Source organism: Leucopleurus acutus (assembly GCF_964270905.1).
Source record: "Leucopleurus acutus genome assembly, chromosome: 7".
Classification (NCBI taxonomy): Eukaryota; Metazoa; Chordata; class Mammalia; order Artiodactyla; family Delphinidae; genus Leucopleurus; species Leucopleurus acutus.
The window spans coordinates 21277794-21300623 of record NC_139150.1 but is presented as its reverse complement, the minus strand read 5'-3'; the positions used below and the strand labels follow the sequence as shown (position 1 = coordinate 21300623).

Here is a 22830-nt window from a genome sequence, read left to right as displayed (position 1 = left end):
AATCAAAACAGTGTCCTGGTCCACACTTTTCGTCCTCCCTGGCTCGGTGTTCCTTCTCTACACTGGCTACGTTACCCCTTCTGGGTCTAGAACTTTCAAGCCAGTGAATTCAACACATCCAGAAAACGGACTAGAAAGCATGCCTTTAGTAGTTCCACAACATGAGGATCTCAAGCACCCGACTATGTCACCTTCAAAACTATAATTTTCTCATTTTACAAAACCCATTTCATAGTTTCTGCTGACGTGGAGGGTGGGGAGGGGAGGAGGGATGAGGGCTGCTATTGAAAATGCCTGCTGCGTCTTGCGTCTGGATTGGTCAGAACAAGTGTGGTAGAAGAGGAAAGTCCACTTTTGTTTTTAAATATTTATTTATTTGGCTGTGTTGGGTCTTAGTAGCTGCACACGGGATCTTCATTACCACGTGCGGGATCCTCATTGCAACATGTGGGATATTTTTTTAGTTGCGGCATGCGGGACCTTTAGTTGCAGCATGTGGGATCTAGTTCCCTGACCAGGGATTGAACCCAGGCCCCCTGCACTGGGAGTGTGGAGTCTTAGCCACTGGACCACCAGGGAAGTCCCAAAGGTCCACTTTTGGATAGGTTTCATGTGAGCTGGGGTGGGGAGTCTGGAACTGGTGGCTCCTGAACTTGGCAATGGCAGTGGAGAGGAAGATAACAAAAGCATCACAGAATAGCTGCAGTCCTCTGTCACCTGGACCACATTACATGTAGACGTGGGAACTCAGCTAACCAGGGAGGTCAAGGTGACAGGGTGGCAGCTGGCCTCTCTTGGTACTAGAAACCAAAACTGGTTTCTGTTTTTCAAGGGACCTACTTACCAACAAGGTTAAGCAGTTTATACCGTATTTCACTGATTCTGAGATGCCCATCTTTTCACATTTTTACATCTTTGATATCAGGTCGCTCTTACAGTTGATGATATATTGTAGTTTAATTGGCAGGGTTTTTTTCCTCATTGGTACACTGTTTTCTTTTTTAATTAATTAATTTATTTAGGCTGCATGGGATCTTTGTTGCTGCGCGCAGGCTTTCTCTAGTTGTGGCGAGCGGGGGCTACTCTTCATTGCGGTGCACAGGCTTCTCATCGCAGTGGCTTCTCTCGTTGCGGAGCACGGGCTCTACGCGCATGGGTTTCAGTAGTTGCAGCACATGGCCTCAGTAGTTGTGGCTCATGGGCTCTAGAGCGCAGGCTCAGTAGTTATGGGTGCATGGGCTTAGTTGCTCCGCGGCATGTGGGATCTTCCCGGACCAGGGGTCGAAACCATGTCCCCTGCATTGGCAGGCGGATTCTTAACCAGTGTGCCACCAGGGAAGTCCCTGTCAGTGGTACACTTTATAATCAGTGGTATCTTCGGTTCAGTGTGTACATACAAGAATGTACGTGTGGGGGCTTCCCTGCTGGCGCAGAGGTTAGGAATCTGCCTGCCAATGCAGGGGACACGGGTTCGAGCCCTGGTCCAGGAAGATCCCATGTGCCGCGGAGCAACTAAACCTGTGCGCCACAACTACTGAGCCTGCACTCTCTAGAGACTGCGAGCCACAACTACTGAGCCCGCGTGCTACAAGTACTGAAGCCTGCGCGCCTAGGGCCTGTGCTCCACAGCAAGAGAAGCCACCGCAATGAGAAGCCCATACACCACACTGAAGAGTAGCCCCATCTTGCCGCAACTAGAGAAAGCCCGCATGCAGCAACAAAGACCCAACACAGACAAAAATAAATAAATAAATAAAATAAATTTATTAAAAAAAAAAAAGAGTGTACGTTTGTGTGTGGGTACAGAGAACAGAGTAGTGGGTACCGGAGGGGAAAGGGAGGAGGAGGGTGAAGTAAGTAAAGAGGATCAACTATATGGTGATGAATGGAAAGTAAACTTAATGGTGAGCATACTATAGTGTATACAGAAGTCCAAATAAAATGTTAAACACATGGAAAGTCTATAATTTTTTTAAATTTATTTATTTTTATTTTTTGACTGCGTCTGGTCTTAGATGCGGCATGTGGGATCTTCGTTGAGGCATACGGGATCTTTTTCATTACAGTGGGACACCAGGAAGTCCCGAAACATCTATAATATAATAAACAAATTTATTTAAGATGTTATGGAAAAACCCGAACGAACCTTTTGGCCAACCCAGTAAATTTTTTAAAAGATATTTTGAAAAGTCTGGGAATGAATGGCGGTAATAGTGGCACAACATTGTGAATGTACTTAATGCCAAAGAACTGTACACTTAAAAATCGTTAATCTGGGACTTCCCTGGTGGTCTAGTGGTAAAGAATCTGCCTTCCAGTGCAGGGGACGCGGGTTCGGTCCCTGCTCAGGAAATTAAGATCCCACATGCCACGGGGCAGCTAAGCCCATGCGCCACAACTACTGAGCCTGCACGCCTCACCTACAGAGCCCATGCGCTCTGGAGCCTGTGTGCCACAATGAGAGAGAGAAAACCCGCATGCCACAACTAGACAGAAGCCTGCACACCACAAGTAGAGAGAACCCTGCACACAGCAAGTGGAGAGAAGCCCGCACACCGCAACGGAAGATCCCGCGTGCCACAACGAAGATCCAACACAAGCAAAAATTAAAAAAAAAAAAAAAATCAATTAAAAACAAAACTCTTGGCTAGTTAAGCCAAATGTTTTAACAAAAAGGTTAACCTGAAAGAAAACCAATAAAATGCACCCAAGTCATCAAAAAGAATGGTTAAAATGTATATACATGTGGTAAAAAATGGTTAAAATACATATTTATCTCCACAATAAAATACTTAAAAAAAGAAAAGTGAAAATTATTTCTTGTGCTTAGAAAACATAAAGAAATTTATTCACATACTTTTCCAAATTTCCAATAAAACAAGCTGTAATCAGGGACTTCCGTGGTAGTCCAGTGGTTAAGACTTTGCCTTCCAATGCAGGGGGTGCAGGTTCAATCCCTGGTGGGGGAGCTAAGATCCCACATGCCTCATGGCCAAAAAAACAAAACATAAAACAGAAGCAATATTGTAACAAATTCAATAAAGACTTTAAAAAAATGGTCCTCATCAAAAACATCTTTAAAAAAGAAAAGCTGTAATCAGGAGAATCACTCAAAAGGTAACAGATACTTTTCCAATTATTCCTTAATAAGACGTAAGTTTTAGGGCTCCTTTTAGGATTCTTGTGATCCGGGGTGTATTACAAATCTTGAATATATTTTTTTTTTTTGCCAGAAATCATCAGGGAATTTGACTTGATTGATCATATTGTTAATCTGTTTTTATTGTAAGTCTTATAACCTGTTGGGTTGGCCTGTTCACATCGTAGAAACTTTGTTGAGAATAACTGTTTGGCTCATTTCCTGATTTGTGCCTTCTTTGTATTTTCTGTAGAAAGGTCATTAAAGTAACAGTAGGTTGTCTGGGAATACCGTTCTTGTTCTTACATTGTGTGTGTGTATGGATGCACACACACATACATGACATGTATATACTTACATGGCATATTCTTAATTAATAATTTTTAAGAATTTGCATGCCATTCATGTAGTCTACAGTGAGACTGGAGTGTGTATGTATACATATAGTCTCATTGTAGACCATACTGAAATATTTACAGAAAAATTCTGCAGTTTATGCGAGTAAGATGATAACTGAACTCAAAACTGTTGATTAACAAAGTATGCCCATTAGTCACATGGTGGCTAAGAGCCTGGCTCTGGAGTCAAGCAGCCACGTGTTTGAATTCTAGCTCCTGTAACCTTGGACAAATTACTTAACCCCTCTGTGCCTGAGTACTGTCATCTGTAAAATGAGGATAACAGTACGTACCTCATGGAATTCATTCAGATAATGTACGTAAAGTATGTAGCAGCATGCCCAGCACAGGACACACATAATAAATGTTAGCTATGTTTTTTGTGTTTTTTTGGCTGGGTTGGGTCTTCATTGCTGCGTGTGGGCTTTCTCTACTTGTGGCGAGCAGGGGCTACTCTTTGTCACGGTGCGTGGGCTTCTCACTGTGGTGGCTTCTCTTGTTGCAGAGCACAAGCTCCAGGTGCACGGGCTTCAGTAGTTGTGGCTCGTGGGCTCTAGAGCGCAGGCTCAGTAGTTGTGGCACATGGGTGTACTTGCTCAGCAACATGTGGGATCTTCCCAGACCAGGTCTCAAACCCATGTCCCCTGCATTGGCAGGCGGATTCCTTTTTTTTTGTTTAAACATCTTTATTGGAGTATAATTGCTTTAAAATGGTGTGTTAGTTTCTGCTTTATAACAAAGTGAATCAGTTATACATATGTTCCCATATCTCTTCCCTCTTGTGTCTCCCTCCCTCCCACCCTCCCTATCCCACCCCTCTAGGTGGTCACAAACCACCTAGCTGATCTCCCTGTGCTATGCGGCTGCTTCCCACTAGCTATCTATTTTACATTTAGTAGTGTATATATGTCCATGCCACTCTCTCACTTTGTTACAGCTTACCCTTCCCCCTCCCCATATCCTCAAGTCCATTCTCTAGTAGTTCTGTGTCTTTATTCCCGTCTTGCCCCTAGGTTCTTCATGACCATTTTTTTGTGTGTTTTTAGATTCTGTATATATGTGTTAGCATATGGTATTTGTTTTTGTCTTTCTGACTTACTTCACTCTGTATGACAGACTCTAGGTCCATCCACCTCACTACAAATATCTCGATTTCGTTTCTTTTTATGGCTGAATAATATTCCATTGTATATATGTGCCACATCTTCTTTATCCATTCATCTGATGATGGACACTTAGGTTGCTTCCATGTCCTGGCTATTGTAAATAGAGCTGCAATGAACATTTTGGTATATGACTCTTTTTGAATTATGGTTTTCTTGGTATATGCCCAGTAGTGGGATTGCTGGGTCATATGGTAGTTCTATTTTTAGTTTTTTAAGGAACCTCCATACTGTTCTTCATAGTGGCTTTGTCAATTTACATTCCCACCAACAGTGCAAGAGGGTTCCCTTTTCTCCACACCCTCTCCAGCATTTATTGTTTCTAGATATTTTGATGATGGCCATTCTGACTGGTGTGAGATGATATCTCATTGTAGTTTTGATTTGCATTTCTCTAATGATTAATGATGTTGAGCATTCTTTCATGTGTTTGTTGGCAATCTGTATATCTTCTTTGGAGAAATGTCTATTTAGGTCTTCTGCCCATTTTTGGATTGCATTGTTTGTTTTTTTGTTATTGAGCTGCATGAGCTGCGTGTAAATCTTGGAGATTAATCCTTTTGTCAGTTGCTTCAGAAAGTAGGCATAGAGGGAACTTTCGTCAACATAATAAAGGCCATATATGACAAACCCACAGCCAACATCATCCTCAATGGTGAGAAACTGAAACCATTTCCACTAAGATCAGGAACAAGACAAGGTTGCCCATTCTCACCACTATAATTCAACATAGTTTTGGAAGTTTTAGCCACAGCAATCAGAGAAGAAAAAGAAATAAAAGGAATCCAAATTGGAAAAGAAAAAGTGAAACTGTCACTGTTTGCAGATGACATGATACTCTACAAAGAGAATCCTAAAGATGCTACCAGAAAACTACTAGAGCTAATCAGTGAATTTGGTAAAGTAGCAGGATACAAAATTAATGCACAGAAATCTCTGGCATTCCTATACACTAATGATGAAAAATCTGAAAGTGAAATTAAGAAAACACTCCCATTTACCATTGCAACAAAAAGAATAAAATATCTAGGAATAAACCTACCTAAGGAGACAAAAGACCTATATGCAGAAAATTATAAGACACTGATGAAAGAAATTAAAGATGACACAAATAGATGGAGAGATATACCGTGTTCTTGGATTGGAAGAATCAACATTGTGAAAATGATTATACTACACAAAGCAATCTACAGATTCAGTTCAATTCCTATCAAACTACCAATGGCATTTTTCACAGAACTAGAACAAAAAATTTCACAATTTGTATGGAAACACAAAAGACCCCGAATAGCCAAACCAATCTTGTGAATGAAAAATGGAGCTGGCAGAATCAGGCTCCCTGACTTCAGACTATACTACAAAGCTACAGTAATCAAGACAGTATGGTACTGGCACAAAAACAGATATATAGATCAATGGAACAGGATAGAAAGCCCAGAGATAAACCCACGCACATATGGTCACCTTATCTTTGATAAAGGAGGCAAGAATATACGGTGGAGAAAAGACAGCCTCTTCGATAAGTGGTGCTGGGAAAACTGGACAGGTACATGTAAAAGTATGAAATTAGAACACTCCCTAACACCATACACAAAAATAAGCTCAAAATGGATTCAAGATCTAAATGTAAGGCCAGACACTATCAAACTCTTAGAGGAAAACATAGGCAGAACACTCTATGACATAAATCACAGCAAGATCCTTTTTGACCCACCTCCTAGAGAAATGGAAATAAAAACAAAAATAAACAAATGGGACCTAATGAAACTTCAAAGCTTTTGCACAGCAAAGGAAACCATAAACAAGACCAAAAGACAACGCTCAGAATGGCAGGTGGATTCTTAACCACTGTGCCACCAGGGAAGTCCCTGCTATTTTTTATTAATAAGCTACCACTTTAAGAGTGAGGCCAGAGCTCTTGCGCTATTGGTAAAGTAAAAAAAATTATTCCTAGTAAAGGAATTTTAGTTACAATATGGCGAAGTATCTTCTATTTCAATGCTATTAGGAAATTCCCCAAGTTAATGTGCACTCTTTGAAAGAGCGATCTGTGCTAGGATGTAATTGCTGTGAATGTAGGGACTTTTTGTCTGTTTTGTCCACTCATCTGCTCCAATACCTCCAAGAGTGCCTCCTTTTTTTGTAAGGCTCAATAACTATTTGTTGAATGAGTGAAAAGGGTCAGTGGCTCTTAAAAGCTATATACTTTTCATCTTGTGGACTGAAATGTGTAAGTTATTCCAGTATGTAATGATTTCAGGATGGTTTAATAGTGGAATGGAGAGTTTATCTAAATTACTAGAAACTCTGACACCTAAAGTACATTTAAACAAATTGACTTTCATTGCTTTAAATGTAAGCTAAAATACATATGTAAATTGAGTTGTTACTATTTACAACTTTGACAATGTATAATTAATAATGTATTAATGGTAGAGTTTCAAGTTACTTCATAAAAAACATGTAATTTAAAAATTAGGGGCTTCCCTGGTGGTGCAGTGGTTAAGAATCTGCCTGCCAGTGCAGGGGACACGGGTTCGATCCCAGGTCCGGGAAGATCCCACATGCTGCGGAGCAACTAAGTCCGTGCACCACAACTACTGAGCCTGTGCTCTAGAGCCCGCGAGCCACAACTACTGAGCCCGTGTGCCACAACTACTGAAGCTGGCTCGCCTGGAGCCTGTGCTCATCAACAAGAGAAGCCACCACAGTGAGAAGCCCACGCACCACAATGAAGAGTAGCCCCCGCTGGCTGCAACCAGAGAAAGCCCGTGTGCAGCAACAAAGACCCAATGCAGCCAAAAATAAATAAATAAATAAAATTAAAATTTATATGCACTGAAAACAGTGGGAATTATATGCAAATATTGATAGTAATTATCTGGGCTTCCCTGGTGGTGGCAGTGGTTAAGAATCCATCTGCCAATGCAGGGGACATGGGTTCTGTCCCTGGCCCTGGAAGATCCCACATGCCACGGAGCAGCTAAGCCCGTGAGCCACAACTACTGAGCCTGTGCTCTAGAGCCTGCATGCCACAAGTACTGAAGCCCGGCGCTTAGAGCCGGTGTTCTGCAACAAGAGAAGCCATGACAATGAGAAGCCCATGCACCGCAACGAAGAGTAGTCCCCGCTCACCGCAACTAGGGAAAGCTCACACACAGCAACGAAGACCCAACACAGCCAAAACTAAAACCAAATAAGTAAATTTATTTAAAAAATAGTAATTATCTCTGGGCAGGGGGATTATAGATAATTTAAAAATTCTTCCTTGGGACTTCCCTGGCGGTCCAGTGGTTAAGACTCCACGCTTCCACTGGAGGGGGTACAGGTTCGATCCCTGGTCGGGGAACTGAGATCTGGCATGCCACAGTGTGTGGCCAAAAACAAAATATCTTCCTTTTAATTCTCTTTATTTTCTAGTATTTCATAAATGAAAGTAGTATCTGAACTTAAAAGGGACCCCCAAGTCCAGCCAGTATCTGTTGAATGTTTATGGTATATTTGTCATTGTTTTAGGAGCTAGGGATACAGTGATGAACAAGAAAAGCAGAGTCTCTATATTCTAGTAGAGGAAAAAGAGAAAATAAGCTTAGGAAAGGAGATCCATATTTTAGAAACAAGAAACTGAGGCCGAAAGATGTTAAAGTAGCTTGCCGAAAGTCACGGCATAGTTGGCTTAAAAATGTCAGTCACCTGGTTTACAGCTCAGTGCTCTTGCTTATTCCTCACTGGCTTTCTTGTCTCTCAAGAATGGTATGCAAATTCTTTGAGCATTCTTAGTCAGAAATCTAATTGAATTTTGCCATAGTCTCATGAAGGAGTACTGTATAAGGCAGTGTTGTGCAGAGCAAGGAATATGTGTTGTCTACCCAGTTATGTCAGTAAAACATTTGGCAAATCCTTTAAGCTCTCTGGACCTTTTTCTCATCACCTGAGTTATAAAGAGATTATTTGTCTTGCTTGTTACTCCCATAGTCCTATTACTTGATTTAGAGTTACATATGTGTATGTTTGTTTTCTCTACAGCCATATACACTGCTGCTATGGATATGCTGGGAGGATCTGGTATTGAAAGCCAATGTAGAAAAGTTGATATCATGGCAGATGCTGCATATTGCATTTTCAAAAAGCCAAAAAGTTTTACTGGCAACTTTATTATTGATGAAAATATCTTAAAAGAAGAAGGAATAAAAAATTTTGATGTCTATGCTGTTACACCAGGTAATGCATATAGTTTTCAAAAGTAGTGATGTGTTTTTCCACATTTTCTGCAGTGGACATACATCTGTTTTGTGTGCATGTTTATGTGATTATAAAATTAATATGCTCTTTTAAAAGCTGTCCTCCTAGTGAAAGGAAAAACCCAGACCAACACAACTGGAAAAACAGAGAAAGGGAAAATAGAAGTGAGTTGAAGGCTTTTTAAGTGATGCACAGATAGAGAAGGTCACATCAGCTTCTAACCATTTCCAAATCTTGAAACCAAAAATGAAAATTAGTTTTCAAAGTTGGCCTTAAAATCACACAGTAAAGATTTTCTTCAAGGATATGGTAACAGATGATACAGTGGTGAGTTTTTTACAAAAACTTTTTAAGATTATGGGCTTTCCAAATGTTGTCTCTTAAGTGCAGTCTGAGAGTAACTTCATGATGAATGGTGAAGGTGAATGAACAGGGTCTACCTCATGTACAAGGGGGTATTTGAGAAGATCTCAGAAGGCCCCTTGTTCAAAAATAATTCTTACCGTTGTAACTGTAGGTGAGGATGGTGATGATAATGCATTTTTAATTTATGTATAAAGTATACTATATAATAGACAATATAGCCCCAAATGGGAGTTGTATTTATTTGTGCAAAAGTGTATTTTAAATATTATTCATTAAGTTGAGCTTCTAGGTGACAGAAACCACGTTTCTATTTGTATCATCCCTGTCTCTTCAGTTTGAACTGAATTGAATTAAATAGCTCTTTGCAGTTTTAAAAAACACCTTTATATACAGTATCTGTTTAGCCTTCATAGCAATCCTGTGAGGGAAGCAATATTGTATAGTGATTAGGAACAAGTGGAGTTTGGGAGGAGATAACCCAGTTCCCATTTCTGCTCAGCTGCTCACTAGCTGGGCGGCCTTAGGCATGTCACCTGTTTTCTCTGAGCCTCACTTTCCTTTTTGGTTAAAATAAGGGAAAGATAATTTCTACAAAGGATTTGTGTAAGAACTAAATGCAATAAAGTATATAATGTGCTGGGCACGGTACCTGGCTTATGGTACAATCATAGTACTCAGTAATTATCACTTTAGGTTTTAAAGACACAATGGCACTATGCACAAAATTTTAAATTTGATTTAAATTAAAAATCCTATCGAGTGTTGAGAACTTAATATGAATATGGAATTATGATTAAGTGTTAGGATATAACAAAGACTGGTGCATTCCTGCCCTCCAGTTTTTTTAATCTTCTGAGAGGGGAAGACAGACACACATTGACAGAGATGGGAAACAAGTTCTTCTTAATGAGGAACCACCTTCTCTCTGGGGCGCCAGGTAGGAGATGAGTCCAGAGCATTTTGGAGGGATGTAGCACAGAAGGGTTGCATGGGTAGGTGAGAAGGGGCAAAAGCTCTTGGGAGAGCAGTTAAGGGCTTAACATAATAGGCAACTCTTTGGTTGGATCTTAAAGATGAAATTTGTTGAAGGAGAGGAGGATAACTGGATTACAGGAAAAGTGTTTTAGCTTACTGAAGGTCAGATAGTTTGACACTTCTCATGGGAGTCTTTTCCACAGCACCAGAATGAAATAAAAACATGTAACGTTTATTAAACAGGTGTTAAAATCTTAATATACTGAAGTTGTTACCTTAACCTAATTATTTTTGGGGTCAATTTTTCAGGCCATCCTTTGTTACCAGATTTCTTCCTGGATGAACAGCCAGTTACAGTTACCAAGGAACCAGCAACACATGGTAAGATGTAGACCATATTTTCTGTAGGAAAATAAAGTTACTAACTTATGTATTTCTTCCAGATGTAGAATTGAACATTTCCGCCTTCTGCTTTTAAGCTTTTTCTTCTTTTCTTTTTTTTTTTTTTTTGCATGTGCCATGAGGCTTGTGGGATCTTAGTTCCCTGACCAGGAATAGAACCTGGGCCCCTGGCAGTGGAAGTGCTGAGTCCTAACCACTGGACTGCCAGGGAATTCCCTATTTTGTAATTTAAACTAGACAAGTAATGTCTTAGTTAATTCTAGCAAAGAAGGTTGTCTTTTCCTTCTACCAGTAAGAAGTTTTTGATATATTCTTTTCATTTCATTTAAAAAAAAGTTGTCTTTAAAATACACCTTTTTAAAGGTTTTATTTCTTTTCCTTGGCATTGTTTTTAGGTGTTTTGTGTTGATACTTTATTTTGAGGAAAAATGTGTCACATCAAAATACATCTTACACCATTCTCAGAGTTTGTGCAGTGTGACTACTTTATGGGAGAAATTATCTGCAAAGGAAGTTTGGGTTTTGCTTTGTTTTGTTTTTTGCGGTACGCGGGCCTCTCACCGCTGTGGCCTCTCCCGTTGCAGAGCACAGGCTTCGGACGTGCAGGCTCAGCGGCCGTGGCTCACGGGCCCAGCCGCTCTGCGGCATGTGGGATCTTCCCGGACCGGGGCATGAACCCGTGTCCCCTGCATCGGCAGGCAGACTCCCAACCACTGCGCCAACAGGGAAGCCCTGTTTTGTTTTTGTAGTTTAGAAACAATAGCTTTCTTGAATTGGTCCAGATTTTTATCTTTGTGTTCTGGCATGATGCCACTTTAATCTTTGTGTTCTGGCATGATGCCACTAACTTACTGAAAGATGTCAGAAGAAACACTCTTCAGTGAAACCCCATGAGAAGAATTTCTCTCGTGGTTTATTTTTTTTGGCTGCACTGATCCTAGTTCCCCTGCCAGGGATCGAACCCATGCCCCCCACAGTGAGAGTGCAGTGTCTTAACTGCTGGACCGCCAGGGAAGACCTCTCTCATGGTTTATTAACAAGAATAGCAGTGCTTCTTCTGGGACCTTACATTATTTTTACATTATAGACTCTGTGAATCTCCTTAGTGACCATAGTTTCTTTAGGTGGAGGCTAGAAAGTTTAGGAAAACATTTCTTCTGTACCTTTAGGAAACTTATAGAACCTTACCATAATGCATTTCGGTGACAAACTTTACTTCTAGCTTAATCTCATCTTTTCTATCTTTATCTTCTCTTTGTCCGAATTTTTGGAGGCAATTTCAAAAAATTAAATAATAAAAAAGGCAACTTTTCTTTTGTATTATAATTTGGAAAATATAGATGGGAAAACGGTCACTCATAATCCCATCACCTAGAGATAACTCCTTATAAAATTTAAATTTTAAAAAAATTTAAAAATTAGATCTTTGACTTGGTTGCCACATGGATATATCAGAGTATTAAAACAAGGCTGTCAATCTTTTCCTCAAAAGGCCTCATACAGAATGGCAGAAGTAAGTTAGAGAGCTTATCAAAGTCTAGAAGAGTCTATCTTCAAGATAGGCAAGTCCGAAATCCAGATTTTTGCCCAGTACCCTAAGATTGGATCTGTGTTTTAGAGGAAGATGCGTATAAACTAAGCTTATTTAAATACCAAGTTTAAATAATGAGAACCACTTATCAATCACATACATTCATGTTGTTTTTCAACAAATATTTATTGGGCACCTACCATATGGCAAACGCTGTGCTAAGTACTTTGGATGCATTGTCTCATTTAATACTTACAATCCTACAAGGCAGGTATCATTGTCCTCATTTTACATTGGAGATCACGGAGCTGGCAGGTGGCAGAGCCAGAATTTAAATTCGTATTTTTCTGCTTCTAAAGTGCATATCCTTAACCAGTAAACTTAATTTCCTAACTCCTGAATACTTGAAGTATTAGCATATCTTCCCCCCAGTAATCCAATTTATTTTATAATGAGGAGTTGCCATCTCACGGACTAAACATGGAGTTGCTGTGAGCAGCTCGTTCTCTCCCTCTGGGCATAATGACATAGAGAACAGAATCATAGTCAGAAGATTGTTTCATGACCATGGACTCAGAATAAGATGGGTTAGGTAAGCAGAATGTAAGATAAATGTTTACTGACATCGGGCTTTGATAGGAGTGATTTTTGTCTTTGGGATCAGAATATGTCAGGTGCATTGACTGCAATCCCTATATCCATCTCTGCAGGCGGGATGCCTTCATCTTTGAGGTCAGAATTCTCAAATTCCTTTGGCTAAATCCTCTCTTCCCTGTACAAAAAATTAAGTGGAGAAGTGATGTTTCAGTCAACTGCAATTCTACTTGACATTTTCTGTAGATACATTAATATATTCATGTACGTAGTACCTCAGTATTTCTGGCCTGAGATCTAACTTAACTCTTTCAGTTGATTTTTTACATCCATATCCAGATCTATTGTATGTTGATTTCACAGTGTCTCTCCCAGAGGTCAGTGTGTATCCCTCATTTCCAAAGGGGGAGGAAAATATTGACAGCCTTGTACTTTTTCTGGTATTTGTGCTTTGTGTATTTGTTTTGTATAACATATATGTAATTATTATTTTTTTCAATGAATTTATTTATTTATTTATTTATGGCTGTGTTGGGTCTTCATTGCTGTGCACTGGCTTTCTCTCGTTGCGGTGAGCGGGGGTTACTCTTCGTTGCAGTGTGCGGGCTTCTCATTGTGGTGGCTTCTCTTGTTGCAGAGTATGGACTTTAGGCCCGCGGGCTCAGTAGTTGTGGTTTGCAGGTTCTAGAGCGCAGGCTCAGAAGTTGTGGCGCACAGGCTTAGTTGCTCTTTGGCATGTGGGATCTTCCCGGACCAGGGCTCAAACCCATGTCTCCTGCATTGGCAGGCGGATTCTTCACCACTGGGCCACAAGGGAAGCCCTCTTCATTGATTTTTCCTGCCCATTGCAACACAGGGAGTTCACTCAGTCTTTTTTTCAACCTCCAGTTTATTTTTTCTTTTTTTCTTTAGTTATAGGTTTAATTGCTTCTATTCCAGTTTTTCTGGATTCCCCTCAGAAACACTTAGTCTGGCTACCCTGTCCCTTTCCCCTGTAGTTTTCACTATCCTTTGTTACTATTTCCATACTTTTGTTCTTTTCTTCTGCATTCTGAGAGACCTTTTCAAGTTTGTACTCTGTATTGCTGATAAGATTTTAGGCACATTCATCTCTCTTCCATATTGCTCCTAATGTTTATTTTAATTCTGCTATTATACTTTTTGTTTGTCATGTTTCCCATTTCCTTTTTCATTTTATTTTATTGTTTTTTCATCTTAGCCAGTTATATATGACTTTCTGCCCTTGTTTTATATTAGTTTTCATGTGAAGGAGTTCTTGTGACATTTCTTAATCATAGTTTTGGGGGTCAGAATGTCTCTGGTTTATGATTCTCTGGCCAGGGTGTCCATGGCTCAGGAGCCTGTTAATTCATCTTGCTCTGAGTTTGTACAGTAATGATGCAATCTACAGCAGCAGTTTTAGTACATCAATGATGTTATCGACAGCAGTTTTAGTCATCTGACTCTGGTTGATTAGTGTTCAATTAGCATAGGATTGAGGTCAGACTGGACAACAAAGGCGCTAAGGTCAGAGGAGACAAGCAAGGGAATAAAGTTTTGGGGCTTCCCTGGTGGCACAGTGGTTAAGAATCTGCCTGCCACCTCAACACATAAGGCAAATACTAACAGCCATAAAGGGGAAATCGACAGTAACACATTCATAGGAGGGGACTTTAACACCCCACTTTCACCAATGGACAGATCATCCAAAATGAAAATAAATAAGGAAACACAAGCTTTAATGATACATTAAACAAGATGGACTTAATTGATATTTATAGGACATTCAATCCCAAAACAACAGAATACCCATTATTGTCAAGTGATCATGGAACAGTCTCCAGGATAGATCATATCTTGGGTCACAAGTCAAGCCTTGGTAAATTTAAGAAAATTGAAATTGTATCAAGTATCTTTTGCAACCACAACGCTATGAGACTAGATATCAATTACAGGAAAAGATCTGTAAAAAATACAAACACATGGAGGCTAAACAATACACTACTTAATAACGAAGTGATCACAGAAGAAATCAAAGAGGAAATCAAAAAATACCTAGAAACAAATGACAATGGAGACACAACAACCCAAAACCTATGGGATGCAGCAAAAGCAGTTCTAAGAGGGAAGTTTATAGCAATACAATCCTACCTCAAGAAACAGGAAACATCTGAAATAAACAACCTAACCTTGCACCTAAAGCAATTAGAGAAAGAAGAACAAAAAACCCCAAAGTTAGCAGAAGGAAAGAAATCATAAAGATCAGATCAGAAATAAATGAAAAAGAAATGAAGGAAACGATAGCAAAGATCAATAAAACTAAAAGGTGCTTCTTTGAGAAGATAAACAAAATCGATGAACCATTAGCCACACTCATCAAGGAAAAAAGGGAGAAGACTCAAATCAATAGAATTAAAAATGAAAAAGGAGAAGTAACAACTGACACTGCAGAAATACAAAAGATCATGAGAGATTACTACAAGCAACTCTATGCCAATAAAATGGACAACCTGGAAAAAATGGACAAATTCTTAGAAATGCACAACCTGCCAAGACTGAACCAGGAAGAAATAGAAAGTATGAACAGACCAATCACAAGCACTGAAATTGGGACTGTGATTAAAAATCTTCCAACAAACAAAAGCCCAGGACCAGATGGCTTCACAGGCGAATTCTATCAAACATTTAGAGACGAGCTAACACCTATCCTTCTCAAACTCTTCCAAAATATAGCAGAGGGAGGAACACTCCTAAACTCATTCTACGAGGCCACCATCACCCTGATACCAAAACCAGACAAAGATGTCATAAAGAAAATAAACTACAGGGCAGTATCACTGATGAACATAGATGCAAAACTCCTCAACAAAATACTAGCAAACAGAATCCAACCGCACATTAAAAGGATCATACACCAGGATCAAGTGGGGTTTATTCCAGGAATGCAAGGATTCTTGAATATACGCAAATCAATCAACGTGATACACCATATTAACAAATTGAAGGAGAAAAACCATAAGATCATCTCAGTAGATGCAGAGAAAGCTTTCGACACAATTCAACACCCCTTTATGATAAAAAGCCTGCAGAAAGTAGGCATAGAGGGAACTTTCCTCAACATAATAAAGGCCATATATGACAAACCCACAGCCAACATCGTCCTCAATGGTGAAAAACTGAAAGCATTTCCACTAAGATCAAGAACAAGACAAGGTTGCCCACTCTCACCACTCTTATTCAACATAGTTTTGGAAGTTTTAGCCACAGCAGAGAAGAAAAAGAAACAAAAGAAATCCAAATCGGAAAACAAGAAGTAAAGCTGTCATTGTTTGCAGATGACATAATCCTATACATAGAGAATCCCAAAATGCTACCAGAAAACTACTAGAGCTAATCAATGAATTTGGTAAAGTAGCAGAATACAAAATTAATGCACAGAAATCTCTGGCATTCCTATACACTAATGATGAAAAATCTGAAAGCAAAATTAAGAAAACACTCCCATTTACCATTGCAACAAAAAGAATAAAATATCTAGGAATAAACCTACCTAAGGAGACAAGAGACCTGTATGCAGAAAATTATAAGACACTGATGAAAGAAATTAAAGATGACACAAATAGATGGAGAGATATGCCATGTTATTGGATTGGAAGAATCAACATTGTGAAAATGACTCTACTACCCAAAGCAATCTACAGATTCAATGCACTCCCTATCAAACTACCACTGGCATTTTTCACAGAACTAGAACAAAAAATTTCACAATTTGTATGGAAACACAAAAGACCCCGAATAGCCAAAGCAATCTTGGAAACGAAAAATGGAGCTGGAAGAAGCAGGCTCCCTGACTTCAGACTATACTACAAAGTATAGTCTGAAGTAATCAAGTAATCAAGACAGTAATCACAGTAATCAAGACAGTATGGTACTGGCACAAAAACAGAAATATAGACCAATGGAACAGGACAGAAAGCCCAGAGATAAACCCACGCACTTATGGTCACCTTATGTTCGATTAAGGAGGCAGGAATATACAGTGGAGAAAGGACAGCCTCTTCAATACGTGGTGCTGGGAAAACTGGACAGCTACATGTAAAAGTATGAAATTAGAAAACTCCCTAACACCATACACAAAAATAAGCTCAAAATCGATTCAAGATCTAAATGTAAGGCCAGACACTATCAAATTCTTAGAGGAAAACATAGGCAGAACACTCTATGACATAAATCACAGCAAGATTCTTTTTGACCCACCTCCTAGAGAAATGGAAATAAAACGAAAAATAAACAAATGGGAGCTAATGAAACTTCAAAGCTTTTGCACAGCAAAGGAAACCATAAACAAGACCAAAAGACAACCCTCAGAATGGGAGAAAATATTTGCAAATTAAGCAACTGACAAAGGATTAATCTCCAAAATTTACAAGCAGCTCATGCAGCTCAATAACAAAAAAACAAACAATGCCATCCAAAAATGGGCAGAAGACCTAAATAGACATTTCTCCAAAGAAGATATACAGATTGCCAACAAACACATGAAAGAATGCTCAACATCATTAATCATTAGAGAAATGCAAATCAAAATTGCAGTGACACATCATCTCACACCGGTCAGAACGGCCATCATCAAAAAATCTAGAAACAATGAATGCTGGAGAGGGTGTGGAGAAAAGGGAACACTCTTGCACTGTTGGTGGGAATGTAAATTGACAGAGCCACTATGGAGAACAGTATGGAAGTTCCTTAAAAAACTAAAAATAGAACTACCATACGACCCAGCAATCCCACTACTGGGCATATACCCTGAGAAAACCATAATTCAAAAAGAGTCATGTACCAAAATGTTCATTGCAGCTCTATTTACAATAGCCAGGAGATGGAAGCAACCTAAGTGTCCATTGACAGATGAATGGATAACGAAGATGTGGCACATATATACAATGGAATATTACTCAGCCATAAAAAGAAATGAAATTGAGTTATTTGTAGTGAGGTGGATGGACCTAGAGTCTGTCATACAGAGTGAAGTAAGTCAGAAAGAGAAAAACAAATACTGTATGCTAACACATACATATGGAAACTAAGAAAGAAAAAAAAAGGTCATGAAGAACCTAGGGGTAAGATGGGAATGGAGACACAGACCTAGTAGAGAATGGACTTGAGGATGTGGGGATGGGGAAGGGTAGGCTGTGACAAAGTGAGAGAGTGGCATGGACATATATACACTACCAAACGTAGAATAGATAGCTAGTGGGAAGCAGCCGCATAGCACAGGGAGGTAAGCTCGGTGCTTTGTGACCACCTAGAGGGGTGGGATAGAGAGGGTGGGAGGGAGGGAGACGCAAGAGGGAAGAGATATGGGAACATGTGTATATGTATAACTGATTCACTTTGTTATAAAGCAGAAACTAACACACCATTGTAAAGCAATTATACTCCAATAAAGATGTTAAAGAAAAAAAAATAGAATCCGCCTGCCAGTGCAGGGGACACAGGTTCGTGCCCTGGTGTGGGAAGATCCCACATGCCGAGGAGCAGCTAAGCCCATGGCCCACAAATACTGAGCAACCTGCGCTCTAGAGTCCACGAGCCACAACTACCGAGGCTGTGTGCTGCAACTAATGAAGCCCGCGTGCCTAGAGCCCGTGCTCTGTAACAAGGGAAGCCAGTGCAATGAGAAGCCCCTGCACCGCAACTAGAGAAAAGCCAGCGCACAGCAACAAAGACCCAACGATGCAGCCAAAAATAAAATAAATAAAATAAATAAATTTAAAAAAATTACTGCTTGACTGAGGAAGACAAATATTATTTTTAAAAAAGGGAATAAAGTTTTGGATAGAGAGACTAATCGTAAACCTGGTAAACTTGTTTTAGGGGAACTTGGTTTCATTTGTTTCCCAAAAGTTTCCATATTTGTTGTGTACTGAATGTACCTTTCAAATATATTACTGGGTTTTTTTTTGTCTCCTAAAGTTTTATTGTCTTGTGCAGAGTCATCATACTATGTCTAAATATTTCAGGTGATAAATGATGCAGTTTATCTCTTGGCAAGTGTCTTTCAAGGCTACACTGTAGTTTTTGCTGCCATCTCCTTGGCGTCTCAGATGATAAAGATGATATATTGATTAATAGACAAATCACCTGAAGTAGGAGTTCCAGCAGTTATTATATGACAAACTTAGTTCTGTCTGGTATTATACCTACTAAAACCAAATACATTCCTATATATTTTCTGCCTCCAGAAACTTGAAGGAAGCCTGTGTCTTTGCTTTCCTCACTTTTAGCAGCCTCTGCTTGGTCCAGTTCTGCTGAGTTTAGGTCTTGGTTCTCTGCTCAGCCTTTATGTTGGCTATATAAAATTACATAGTTAGACATAGAAGAAAATGAAGAGGAAGCATTACCCAGTCAGACTGCCTGGGTTGGAATTCCTGCTGTGCCACATACTGCCATGTAACCTTAGGTGTGTCACTGAGTATTCCAGTTGCCATTTTAAAACCTCACTCCTTTTTACTTTACTCTTGAATTGTGTTTATTTTATTAGACATATTGAAATGCTTTCTTAAACAAGACACGTTATAAATAAGAAGGGGGAAACTATCTTTTTATATTTATTTTATATCTGGTCACCTTCATGAGTTTTTATCTTGTTTTAGACTTCTAATAGTTTCTAATAGACAGTTACTGAACGCCTAGACTTTGGGATAAGACAGATCTGGGTACAAGTCCTGTCCCTGTCACTTATATCTGTGACCTTGGACAAGTCACTTCAGCTCTCTGAAACAGTTTTCTCAGGTCTCACTTTCCTTATGTGAGTATCATGAGGATTAAGTATAATAGATAGTGCATCATATTGTGAAATTTATATAGTAAGTCCCCTATAAATGTTAATTGATATGATTATCATTGAGTAATTATCTTGAATTTCCTAAATGCCCAAACTTACTGTCTACATATAATAATAATATCTTACAGGATTATTTCTGGCATATTTCTTAATATACTGACTCGAACTTCCAGGAGAATTTGGAAATATTTATTGAAACTATTTTAGGTATTCTTATTTTATTCTTAATTTTAATGGGAAAATCTTTAGATTTTACCCATAAGTAAGGTATTAGATGTTGGTTAAGATTTTTTTTTATCAGTTATTTAGATTAATGTCTACATTTTTATTATATATTTTCTATATTTTATTTTTTGTTATATTTTGAGTATGGCAGTCAATTGGGTAACTTCTTTTTTCTATGTTCTTTTCCTTGAAGTTTTGACATATCTCACCTACTTGGTTATTTGAGTCTTTTCTGAAGTTGTTTCTTTGAAAATGTTTTTATTTTGTCATTCAATTATTGGCTTTTTCTAAAATAAAAAAACTAGAACTGTCCATTTGAAGTTCTAAAATTTATTTAAGGGTTGACATGTAGTATTCATTTATAATTTAAAATTTTTCATATTTATTTTATCCCTTTTCTCTTTTTAAAGTTTTTTTCTCCTTTTTTCTTTGATTAAATTTTCCAGAAAGTTGCCATATTTTACTGTATCTTATTGGTTTTTCTCAAAAGAACCAGATTTTAAATTTTATTTCATTTTTCATTCTACTGCTTTTCTCTTTACTGATTATTTCTTTTTATAACAGCTTTGAGGTATAATTTACATATACCAAAAATACACCATTTTAAAGTATGTAGTTAAGTGATTTTTAGTATATTCACAAAATTCTGCAACCATTTGATTCATTACTTTAAACATTTTTGCTTTATTATTTTTTCTGCTTTCTTTGAGGTTGCACGTTTTTGTTCCTTTTCTTGCTTGTTAGGCTAATATTCATTTTTATTCCTTTAAAAATAATAAAATAATTTTGACTGTGCATTTACCCCCTTAATGTAACTTTGGCCACATCCAATAGATTTTGTAATGTAATTTAATCAATTTTGATACCATTTTAAATTAATTTGTATAGAAAAGCTTAGTACAGAAAAGCATAAAGAAAATTTTTTAAATCACATGTAACCCACCATCCAAGTATAAATACTGTCTGTATTTTGGCTTATTTGTTTCCAGTCTCTTTTATTTTTTGAAAATATAACTTAAAATTCATATCTACAAATATATACTTTACCTGAGTGGATCATATAATATTTAATTGTATATTCTTTGTTTTAGTTAACATTATATTGTGAATATTATCCAGGTCTTCAAAAACAAAGTTTTGAAATTGGCAACTTAGTATTGTATCACATGAATGTAATATTTATTTTAGTGGCTTGTAATTGTTTCATTTTATAAATGTTACAGGATTTTCTTATAGTGGATCACTGAAAGTTGACAATCAGTGGGAGGGTTCCTGATACATACTATGAAACTTCCTTCCAGAATTATAAATATTGGCATTATATGAGTACCTCCCTCACTACACTGTCAGCATTAAATATTGAAATACATATCTGATTTTTAAAGTGTCTTCAAAATACCATAATAATAATGTATTCTTTGCTCCATTGGATCTTAAGTATTTCATCTTTAATATCTGCTGAACTTTGTGAGAAGGATTTTACTGTTTATTTGTGTCTGGAAACATCATAATGGAAGGTAGTTTATATTCAATAAATTTAGGATACTTTCGAATTGGTTATGTTATACTCTGGAGTATCTTTATGCTGTCAGTTAGATTTTATTTAATAGCCTTTGGTGAGTTATATTGGACAAGATGGCTGGGTATAATTTGAGCTGGGAGATAGGTGGAGAGTTAATCTTCAGCCTAGAGTACAGATTGTCCTTTGAGTTAGTTTAAATAACAAATTATTCTCAACTGTTTCTGGGGGCAGCCAAACTGCCCACAAATAATTCCAGGAGGATAAATAAAGACACAGAGGTTGGTATTGGGGGACAGCTTCATGCTATGGGATTCGAACAGTCCTATGCACTGCAGATCTCCCCTGGCTCATCATATGCTGAATAGTTATGGCCAATGGTTTAAGTGAATACAAATTTTTTTTTAAATTAATTTATTTATTTTTGGCTGCATTGGGTCTTCGTTGCTGCATGTGGGGCTTTCTCTACTTGTGGCAAGCAGAGGCTACTCTTTGTTGTGGTGTGCGGGCTTCTCATTGTGGTGGCTTCTCTTGTTGCGGAGCACGGGCTCTAGGCACGTGGGCTTCAGTAGTTGTGGCACGCAGACTCAGTAGTTGTGGCTCATGGCTCTAGAGCACAGGCTCAGTAGTTGTGGAGCACGGGCTTAGCTGCTCTGTGGCATATGGGATCTTCCCGGAGCAGGGCATGAACCTGCGTCCCCTGCATTGGCAGGTGGACTCTCAACCACTGCACCACCAGGGAAGCCCAGTGAATACAAATTTTAAAATGTTGCAACCTCTATTCTCCTGACCTTGCGTTTCTAGGTAGTGGGGCCTTCATGAGACTAATACGTGGTTTGACCTACCTCTTCATCTAGTGGGAGGGACCAGTCTGATTGAGATTGGGAGAAGAAACGAGTTTGTGTGGTTTGGACCCTTTTGAGCCTTCTTTCTTTCAGAGTAGACTATCCTCAGTTTTCACACGATCTTTACTTACAGAGGCATTTCCATTCCTTAATGGGAGGAGGCAGGTTCAATCCAGGGATGAAAAGACTAGGTTAATATATTTAATTTAGAGGTAAAGTTATTGAGAAGTTCACTTGGCTGTTGATTTAAGCTACAGTCGCCAATTCATCTCCACCCATTTACACAGTTGATATTCTGATCTCCATCTTTCTGACTCCACAGTTGTCTTTTCTCATTTGGTTTTGGAACTCAGGGACAGTGATAAAGGAGTGATTAATTGTTACCACTAAAACTCTGATAGGTTGTTTAAATCTGTTTATTATAAACACTGTATAAATTAGTGGGTTTTTTAAAAGCTAATCTGAGAGGTAGTCTTTTACTTGAAGAGTATAAACCATTTACATTTATAATCGTAACTGACATATTTGGCTGTTATTCCATCAGTTTGATTTATGCTTTTATGCTTCAAGATGCCACTGAATGT

The 22830-nt window shown here is 38.6% G+C and overlaps 1 protein-coding gene across 2 annotated transcripts in view; it reads left to right on the top strand.

The window, feature by feature from the left end:
- Nucleotides 1–22830, top strand: part of HSDL2 (hydroxysteroid dehydrogenase like 2) — an 85738-nt gene that overhangs the window by 44610 nt on the left and 18298 nt on the right. For both annotated transcript variants that reach the window (XM_082843457.1, XM_082843456.1), the window contains exons 7-8: nucleotides 8727–8921; nucleotides 10593–10664. In XM_082843457.1, the coding sequence (XP_082699583.1) occupies nucleotides 8727–8921; nucleotides 10593–10664 (267 nt within the window). The remainder of the gene's footprint in view (nucleotides 1–8726; nucleotides 8922–10592; nucleotides 10665–22830) is intronic.